The following is a 9,733-nucleotide window of genomic DNA, read 5'->3' on the forward strand; positions in this document are numbered from 1 at the left end:
GGGGAACCGGAGCGGGACCGGGGCCGCTGACAGCCGGTGCCTCGCCGCCTCCCCAGCATGTACGCCAAGGGCAAGGGCTCCGGTGTGCCCTCGGACGGCCAGGCCCGCGAGAAGTGAGTGCGGCGGGGGCGGGCGCGGGGCCGGGGGCGCGGAAGTTTGCCGGGGCGGCTGCCGGAGGAGCGGGGACGGAGGAAGGGGGGGGGGGGGGGGGGAGATTGGGGGGCGGGCGGACCCCCACGGCCCCGCCCCGCCGGGGCGCACCGGCAGCCGCCGTGGGGCAACGGGAGCCGTCGGGGCTCAGCCGGACACCGGAGCACCGGGAGCCGCGATGCGCCCCGGTGCGCGGCATCCCCCGAGGGCACCGGCAGCCGGGATGCTCCCCCCACCCCTGCCCCCCAGGCATTGCCATCCCCCGGGGCAACGGGCGCCGCGATGTTGTGTCCCCCCCCGCCCCGGGCCGTGCCATCCCCCGGGGCACCGGCGGCGTGACCCGGCATCCCCGGCTGTGCCCGTCCCCGCCGTGCCCCGGTGCGCGGGGCCACCGCTGGTCCCCGTGGCACCTGCCGGAGCCCGGGGGGCTGCACCCGCGATGGTTTGTGTCCCCCACAACCCCGCCACCCCCGCGGGTCCCGTTCCCCACTGCCGGGGGGTGACGGAGCACCGGGGACGGGTCCCCAGCATCCCCCGGAAAGGTCCCCGACCAGGGGACACCCGTGGTGACACTCGGCACGTCCCGCGTGGGACGTGTCACCCGTCCCTGACTCATCCCACCGACGGGAACCGGGAACGGGAGCGGCCACCCCGGTGATGGGGCCGGTTGCCTTGGAGAGGCGCCCGGTGTCACCGGTGGGACTCGGTGCCACCGTGATGCCCGGGGGGGCCGGGGGGGGGGGGTGTCCCTTTCAGGGAGGTGACGTCGAATCCCCCTCGTTAATTCTGCACTTATTTCACGGTGGCTCCATTCTGACCGTGTGTGTGTGTGTGTCCTGGTCACTCGGGGTGTCCCCCCCCCCACGGGGACAGGGCTGTCACCGGGCGGTGGGGATGCTGTCCCCACAACGGGGCACCGGGGGGGCAGGGGGTCCCGGGGGGGGGTGGGGTGTAGGGGGGGGGGGGGGTCATGCCGGGCCCTGACACCCCGTCCCCGCAGGCTGGCGCTGTACGTCTACGAGTACCTGCTGCACGTCGGGGCCCAGAAATCGGCCCAGACCTTCTTGTCGGAGGTAAGAGGAGGGGGGGGGACACACACTTATACAGCACCCCCTGCCCCCTCCCCATCCTGCAGCCCCCGCTGCGGCTCCCTGAGCCCATCCCCGGGGTGTCAGGCCTGGTGAGGCGATGCCTGACACCCTCCTCCTCCTCCTCCTCCTCCTCCTCCTCCTCCCCTCGCCCCTCTCCGCAGATCCGATGGGAGAAGAACATCACGCTGGGCGAGCCCCCCGGCTTCCTGCACTCCTGGTGGTGGTGAGTCCGGAAGAGAGGGGGCGGGGGGGGGGGGAGGCCTGGAGTGGGGCTGGACCCCACCCCCAACCCCCCTTCCCCACAGCGGTGGGGCTGGGATTGGGGCTGGGGGCTGCTCCCCCCCCCTCCCTCCCCGCGCTGCCGCCACATCACCTCGTACCCCATAAACCTGCCGCTCTGCTTTTCCATCAGCGATTTCGGGGGCCCCCCCCCATCCTCTTGTCTCACATCCCAGCCCCCCCCCCCCTTGCCCCCCCGCCTGGCCCCTCCAGATGGATCCAATTTGGCACCAAGCGTAGGGCTGGGGGGGATAACCCAGCCCAGGGCCGGACCCCCCACACCCGGAGAAGGGGGGGGGGGGGTGGCCCAGCAGAGCACCCCGGGGGGGTGATGGTGATGCTGGGGGGGGGGGTGGGGAGGGGGCACACACACACACACGCAGACGCCCCCGTGGGCTGGCATCGTGCCGGGGGTCTCACCCCGCTGTGGCGGTGCTGGGGGGGGGGGGGGTGCTCAGTGGGGTGCAGGATGTGGCCGTGCCGGGCGCCGCGGTGCCGCCACATTTAGCCATTTCCAATAAACGATTAGTTGGTGATTTATGGGGGGGGGGGATAGCGAGGGGGGGGACACACACGGCGCCTTCCAGGCCCTTAACCCTCCAGCTGCTGGCACCCAGTCAGCACACCCCAAAAATGGGGGGCACCCAGAAACGCTGCTGGGGACACACACACGGCACACACGCACCACCAGCCCCTCTGCTGCCGCATACCCACCCCAGCGCCTGGGGCGGGGGGGGGCTCAGGCGGTGGGGGACCCCCCCCCCCCTCATCCCGCCCCGGGATGCTGCAGCCTGATGTAAAGTCAGTCAGGAATTTGGGCTTCGGCCGTAGCGACCGTTTCCAGGGAAAACAAGCGGCAGCGCCGGAGCCGGGAGGCCCCCCTCCATGCCGGGGGCGGGGGGGACGGACACACACACGACACACGGACACACAGACACACACCCCACAGCACCAGCCCCCCACCCCACACCCCCCCCCCCGCCACAACCAGCCATCGGTGACACGAGTGCGGCCGTGCTCAGCCAGCAGCGGGGGGGACGTGCCGTGGGGCACAGCGGGCCGGGGTGGTGGTGGGGGATATGGGGACACATCTCGGGGGGGGGGGGGGGGGGGGGGGTGTCCTGACCCTCTGTCATCCCCGCCCCCCGCTCTCCAGCGTCTTCTGGGACCTGTACTGTGCCGCTCCGGACCGCCGGGAAACCTGTGAGCACTCCAGCGAGGCCAAAGCCTTCCATGACTACGTGAGTACCGTGGTGCTGGGGGGGGGGGTGGGTGTCTGTGCCCCCCCCCCCCAGCTGGCAAGACCCCCGTGCCGAGGACGCCGGCGGTCCAGGGGTTAACGGCGGCTCTGCCAGCCCCGGCCTCACCAGCCTGGGTGACCTATTTTGCAGGGCGACGAGGTTGGGGGGGGGGGGGTAATCCCTGGGGGCCTGGCTCAGCGCCCCCCCCCGCCTCAGGGACCCCGGTGTGCCCTGGCGTGCCCATCCCCCACCGACAACCCCATGGGGGGGACACAGAGAGACATCCCCCCCCCCCCCCCCCCTCCAGATCCAGCCCCATCCCGTAGCTTGGGTGAAGTGATGGGCTCTCGGTTGGGGGGCACCCCAGCAGGGTTGGGGGTGTTGTGCTCTGTGTGTGTGTGTGTGTCCCCCCGCCTCACCCGGTGCATCGGCCGTCCTGGGGCTCGGTGGGACCCCCCCCCCACGCACTGGTGGGAACCCCCCCCCCCTGCTACTCCTTATCGGTGCTGGCCCTTGGCAAGTTAATCATTGGCACAGAGTCAACAGCCGGCGTGTGCCCGCTCCTGCCGGGGGGGGGTGACACACACACACACAGGGGGTGGCAGGAGGGGGACAGGGTCCTGGGGCCATGGGGACCTGCCAAGGGGGGGGCTACAGGGGGCACCGTGCCCTGGGATAGGAGCCGGTGCGTGGTCCCAGGGGTGCGGGATGCTGCGGGGGTCCGTGGTACCCAGGGATGGGGGGGGGGGGGGGGTGTGTGTTTGTGCTGGGGGGGGGGGCGCACGGTGCCATGCCGTGGGGGGATGCTGCGGGATCCGTGGTGCTGTGCGATGGGGGATGCGGTGCTGGGGGGTGTGGGGGGGGGATGCGGGGTGCGGCGGGGTCCGCGGTGCCCTGGGCCTTCAGCTGCTGGGGGATGCGGGAGGCCGCGGGGGGGGGGGGGGCATGTGGCTGCCCCCCACCCCCCCCCCGCCCCCTCGACCCTCTCCCCATCCCTCCAGGGCTGGAGCAGCTCCCCCTGCCCACCTGCCCTCCCCACCCCCCCATCCCTGCTGAGCACCCCACAGCAGCACCCAGCTTGGGGGGGGGATGATGGGATGCGTGTGTGACACCCCCCCCCCCCCCCCTTGCCCTCCAGGACCCCCATCACCACTTTGGGGAGCAGCTCCCCCTGCCCAGCCCCCCCCTCCCCACCCACCCCCATCCCTGGGTGCTCAGCACCCCACAGCAGCACCCAGCTTGGGGGGGGGGGATGTGCATGACCCCCCCCCCCGCCCCATACATCCAGCTGGGGGGGAGGGGGAAAATGTGTGTGTGACACACCCCCCCCCCCCCCCCCCCCCCCTCCGGGACCCCCATCACCACTTTGGGAGCAGCTCCCCCTCCCCACCCCCCCCCATCCCTGGGTGCTCAGCACCCCACAGCAGCACCCAGCTTGGGGGAGGGGAGGATGGTGCATGACACACCCCCCCCCCCCACATGCACCCAGCTTGAGGGGGAGGGGGGGTGTGTGTTTGCGTGCCCCCCACCCCCCCCTACCCCCCAGGCCCCCCCCATCACCGCTTTGGGGACAGCGGGGTCCCCGTGGGCTGTGCGTGGGCACACGCGTGTGCCCGCACCAGCATCGCAGGGGCTGCTGGGGCTGCAGCAGGGACACCCCCACCCCCCCCCCCCCGCCCCCCCTACACCACACACATCATCCCACCGCCCCCCCCCCCCCCCCCCCCGTTTTCGCCGCCCCCGGCCCATGGCGCAGAGCTGATTTTCATGCTGGAATTAATGAGGCTGCCAGTGCGGTGACGCCGGGGACATGGTGCGGGTCAGGCGGCGTTGCCATGGCAGTGCTGCTGGCAGGCAGAGCCGGGGCGCTGGGGACCACCGGGAGGGGGGGATAGAGCCCCCTACAACCCCCCCCACTGCACCCCATGGGATGCCCAGCACAGCCACGTCCCCATCTCGCTGCCCACCGTGGCCAAACTGGTACCCACGGGGGGGGGGGGGGGGAATCTGGGCTCCCCAGCGTGGAGCGGGTGCCCGTCACCCTCCTCATGGGACACACCCCCCCCCCCCCCCCCATCCCACCCCAGGGGTGCATCGGGGACCCCCCCACCCGTGAGCATGGTGGGGATGGTGACCCCATAGCACTCGGGGGGGGAGGGGGGGGGGGGGGTCTGGCCTGTGTGAGGGGGCAGCCGGCACCGCAGCGGGGGCTGGGGTCCCCCCCCACGGGGTGCAGAGCCCTCCAGCCTGTGCCCCCCCCCCCCCCCCATGTCCCCCTGTCCCCCCCCCCCGTTTTCTCCCTCCTGACCTTGAGCCTGCAGGAGGAGCCGAAACTCCCCAACCTGTTGCCATGGCAACTCTGCTTTGCATCACTGAGTGATGGGGGGGGGCCCAGGGGGACGGGGGGGGGGGACGGGGGGTCCAATTCGGTCCCCGCCATGGGAGGGGGGGGGCAGCACCGTCCTCCTTGTGGGGCTGGAGGTGGGGGGCAGCGGTGGCCCCACGCTGGGGGTGCACCACTGTCCCTGCGCCATGGGGCGGGGAGAGTGGAGGGGGGTCCCCAAGGGGGGGGGGACAGGGCCTGTGTCCCCCCACCCTCCCCAGCCAAGGCTGCCCTGCTGGCCCTGCGGGCGCTGTCTTGGTCCCCCAGCCATGGGGTGACACTGCTGCCATCGCACCCCTCACCCTTCCTGGCACCCCCTCCTCCACCCGGGGCGATGGGGATGGACCCCCTGGGGCAGCTGCTGGCTGGGACCAGTCGCCTGTGCCAGGCTGGGGTGGGCGAGGGTCGGTGGGCACTGGGGCTCCATGATGGCTCTGTGATGGGCTCTGTGGTGGGACCGTGATGGTGCCATGATGGGCTGTGTGGTGGGACCATGGTGAGCTCCATGGTGGGCACCATCATGGGCTCCTTGGTGGCTCCATGATGGCTCCCTGGTGGGCACCATGGGTGGGCACCATGATGGGCTCCATGATGGCTCCATGATGGGCACCGTCATGGGCTCCGTGTTGGGCTGTGTGGTGGAACTGTGGTGAGACCATGGCGAGCTCCATGGTGGGCACCATGATGAGCTCCGTGATGGCTCTATGATGGGCTGTGGTGGGACCATGGTGGGCTCCTTGGTGGTTCCATGATGGCTCCGTGATGGGATCATGGTGAGCTCCATGATGGCTCCATGGTGGGACCATGGTGAGCTCCATGCTGGCTCTGTGGTGGGCTCCTTGGTGGCTCCATGATGGCTCGTGGCGGGACCATGGTGGGCTCCCTAATGGGCACCATTGCTGGGCACACAAGCCCTGTACCACCCCCCATCACCCCAAACATCCCCCCCCCCCCCACGCTGTGGGGGCTCCCCATGCCTCACCCCAACCCCAGGGCCTGTTGTCCCCCCCCACAATGAGGGGTTAACGAGGAGGGATGCTGGGGGGGGGAGGGGTGCAAGCTGCTGGGGGTGGTTTCAGGATAAAGGGGGGCTGTGCCTGCTGCCCCTGCCCCCCCCCCCAGGCCCCCCACCCACCCCCCGGGCGCTGCGGGGTTTGGCTGCCAGCACAGACTCCCATTGTCTCACCAGTGATCCCTGGGGCTGGGAGCGCCCAGGGCCCGATCCTGTAGCTGGTGAATGAGGCTGGGGGGGGCCCTGAGACCCCCCCCTCCCAGCTCCCGGATCCCAGCAGGCACCAGTATGGCCATACCGTGGCGTAGGGACACCCCCACCCCCACCCCCACCCCTCTTGGCTGGGTGCCCCTGGGTACCCGCTGTCACCCGTGTGCTTGGTGTCACCCGTGTGGCAGGCATGACCCCTGGACGTGGCGTGACCCGTGTGCCCACCGCAGGAGCCCCCAGGGTCTCGCCCTCCCCAACCGACGTCCCCATCCCCATTTCCACGCCAGCAGCAGCACCCACAGGTGCCCCAACCCCGTCACCCCCTCGGTGGGTGATATCCCCCCCCCCCCCCCCCGCCCCGCCAAGCACAGCCAGGGCCCCCCTCTCTGGGCAGGGCTGGCAGCAGTCTGGGGGGCCATGGGGACGGTTCGGGGGGCCCCCCCGGGTGGAGGGGGGCAGCGTGAGGTTCCCCCCCTCCCTTCTCCTCCTCCCCTACAAATTGAAACCAGTTGTGGCGGAGGGGCCGAGCCGGAAAGCCGGCACATTCCTTCCCTTAACAGCTCCCCTCGGACGGGGCCGGCAGGCGAGTGGGGCCAGGGCCCCTGCCTGCCCGCGCCCCCCCCCCCCCCCCCCCCCCAGCCCAGCCAGCCCCCGTGAGGGGTCCCCCTGGGACCAGCCACAGCCTCCCCCGACCCCTCCAGAACCCCCCAGTTTGGCTGGGAGGGGAGCCCGCGGGGTTCTCCCCGCGCTGCCCTCTTGCTCGCACGGGGCGAGCTCAGGCCTGTTGGCTCGGGGGGGGCGGGTTGGGGACATGGGGACAGGGTGGCCCTGGGGGGCTGGGGGGGGGGGGGGGGCAGGTGGGGACACGCCGTTGGCCCCAAGCCACGAGGGTCAGCCAGCCCCGGTGCCCCCCGCCCCGGTGTGGCGGCACAGAGGTACCGAGGATGGGGCCCCGCTGCGGAGTTGGGATCCAGCACTGCCTGCTGCCCCGGGGGGGGGGTGGGCTGGGGTGGGGGGCTTCTGGGGGGACACACACCCCCCCCCCCCCCCCATCAGTCCTGAGCTCTCCTTTCCCCACAGAGCGCGGCGGCGGCTCCCAGCCCGGTGATGGGGAGCCTGCCCCCCGGGGACGGCATGCCGGGGGGGCCCATGCCCCCCGCCTTCTTCCAGGTACCGGCCTGCGCCCACCGGGGCTTGGGGCTGGGCCCCCCCCCCCCGCGACCCCCCTCCCTCCCACCTGCCTGTGCAGGGCTGGGTGGGGGCGGGAGGGCAGAGCCTGCGTGTGCACACGTGAGCATGCGTGTGCAAGTGTGGTGTGTGTGTGTGCACGTGTGTGCGAGTGGGCGTGCACGTGTGACAGCATGCGTGTGCGCGTGCTTGCTTCTGCGAGCATGTGTGTGTGTGTGCGTGCATGTGTGTGTGCGCATGCGTGTGTGTGCATGCATGCGTGTGTGCCTGCATGTATGTGCATTCGTGTGTGCGTGCATGTGTGTGTGTGCGTGCATGTGTGTGTGCATGTATATGTGTGTGTGCGTTTGTGCATGCATGTACATGCATGCATGCGTGTGTGCATTCATGTGTGTGTGCATGTGTGCGTGTGTGTGTGCATGTATGTGTGTGTGCATGTGTGTGTGCATGTATGTGTATGTGCATGTGTTGTGTGCATGTATGTGTATGTGCATGTATGTGTGTGTGTGCATGCATGTATGTGTGCATTCATGTGTGTGTGCATATGTGCCTGCGTGTGTGTATGTGTGTGTGCGTGTGTGCGTGCATGTATGTGATCATGCACGTGTGCGTGCATGTGTGTGCATGTATGTGTTCATTGCGTGTGTGCGTGCATGTGTGTGTGAATGCATGTATGTGTGTGCATGTGCGCGTGCATGTGTGTATGTGTGTGTGCATGTGTGTATGTGTGTGTGTGCACATGCATGTGTGTGCATGTGTGCGTGCATGTATGTGTGCGTGCATGCGTGTGTGCATCTATGTGTTCATGTGTGCGTGCACACGCCTGAGCATCGTGTGTTTGTGCTCACAGCGTGGGGGTGCGCACGCGTCCGTGCAGAGCCCTGCGTGTGCATCTGCACGCTCCGTGTGCGTGTCTGTGTGTGCACAGAGGGCTCGTGTGCGTGTGCGTGTGCGTGTGCCTGGGCACTGCACGTGTGCAATCGCACGCGGTGTGAGCCCGTGTGCGTGCCGGGGCCCTTGCACACGGCGCTGGGGAACCCGCCTGTGCTCCCCGCGCCGTGTGCAGGCGCGTGCGAGCCCTTCGCGTGTGTGTTCACGTGTGCACACGCCTCAGCCCTGCGCGTGCATGCAGCGGGGGGGGGGGGGGGGCGGGATACGTGAGCCGGGGTCCCCCCCTTTTCATGCCATGGCACAGCCAGACACCCCCCTGCCCCCCCCCCCCCCCCCCCCCCCTTTCCCCACCCCACACTGGGGCCAGCCCCGTGCCCCCCCAACACCCCCCACTGGGGTGCCCCCCCACCCCCCCCCCGCCCCGGGGGCCGCTGCCCAGGCCCCCCCCCCCCGCCCGTAACCGTGTTTTATTTCTCTTGAAGGGACCCGCGGGCTCTCAGCCATCACCCCACGCCCAACCTCCGCCCCACAACCCCGGCGCCCCCATGTTGGGGCCGCACAGCCAGGTAAGGCTGGGCACAGCCTGGCAGCCCCCCCTCACCCCCCCCCCCAAACCTCCAGTGCCCGCAGGAATGCCCCGGCCCCCCCAGCCCCCCCAGGGTAATGCCGCACCATTCCCCCCCAGCCCTGGCTCACCATGTGTTCCCCCCCCCCCAATTTCTTGCAGCCCTTCATGTCCCCCCGCTACCCCGGTGGTCCCCGGCCCCCGCTCCGGATGCCGAACCAGGTGAGGTGGTGGTGGATGGGACACACACACACCCCCCCCCCCCCCATGCCAAAATGGGTGCAGACCCCTCTGGGTGGATTGTGGGGGGGTCCCACAGCACCCTGACCCACTGTTGTTCCCCCCCCCCCCCCAATCTCTGCAGCCTCCCGTGGGGGTCCCCGGCTCCCAGCCGCTGCTGCCCAACGCCATGGATCCAGCTGCGCGGTCGCAGGGTGAGTTGGGGGGGTGTGGGGGGGTATACCTGTCCTCACCCCTCCCCCCCCGCCCCAGGGTCAGGGTTGGGGGGTGCTATGGGGGTCTCACGCCTCCTCCCCACCCCTTTGTGCAGGGCATCCTGGCATGGGGGGCCCGATGCAGCGCATGAACCCCCCGCGAGGCATGGCCGGCATGGCCCCCCAGGTGAGGGGGGCACGGGGGGGGGACAGGGACCGGGATGGGGATGGGGGACAGGGAGATGGGGATGGAGTTGGGGTTGGAGATAGGGAGAGGGGTAGGGTGGGA

General features: G+C 70.6%; 1 protein-coding gene across 1 annotated transcript in view; it reads left to right on the forward strand.

Annotated features, from left to right (window-relative positions):
* The first annotated feature begins 57 nt into the window (after positions 1 to 57).
* LOC147413791 (single-stranded DNA-binding protein 3-like) overlaps positions 58 to 9,733 on the forward strand; it is a 10,848-nt gene continuing 1,172 nt past the window's right edge. Inside the window, 8 exon segments of the mRNA XM_086477437.1 lie at positions 58 to 113; positions 1,151 to 1,223; positions 1,403 to 1,464; positions 2,677 to 2,761; positions 7,447 to 7,536; positions 9,173 to 9,232; positions 9,375 to 9,444; positions 9,561 to 9,631. Of these exon segments, the coding sequence (XP_086333563.1) occupies positions 58 to 113; positions 1,151 to 1,223; positions 1,403 to 1,464; positions 2,677 to 2,761; positions 7,447 to 7,536; positions 9,173 to 9,232; positions 9,375 to 9,444; positions 9,561 to 9,631 (567 nt within the window).

Source organism: Leptosomus discolor, chromosome 24 (genome assembly GCF_034619465.1).
Source record: "Leptosomus discolor isolate bLepDis1 chromosome 24, bLepDis1.hap2, whole genome shotgun sequence".
Taxonomy (NCBI): Eukaryota; Metazoa; Chordata; class Aves; order Leptosomiformes; family Leptosomidae; genus Leptosomus; species Leptosomus discolor.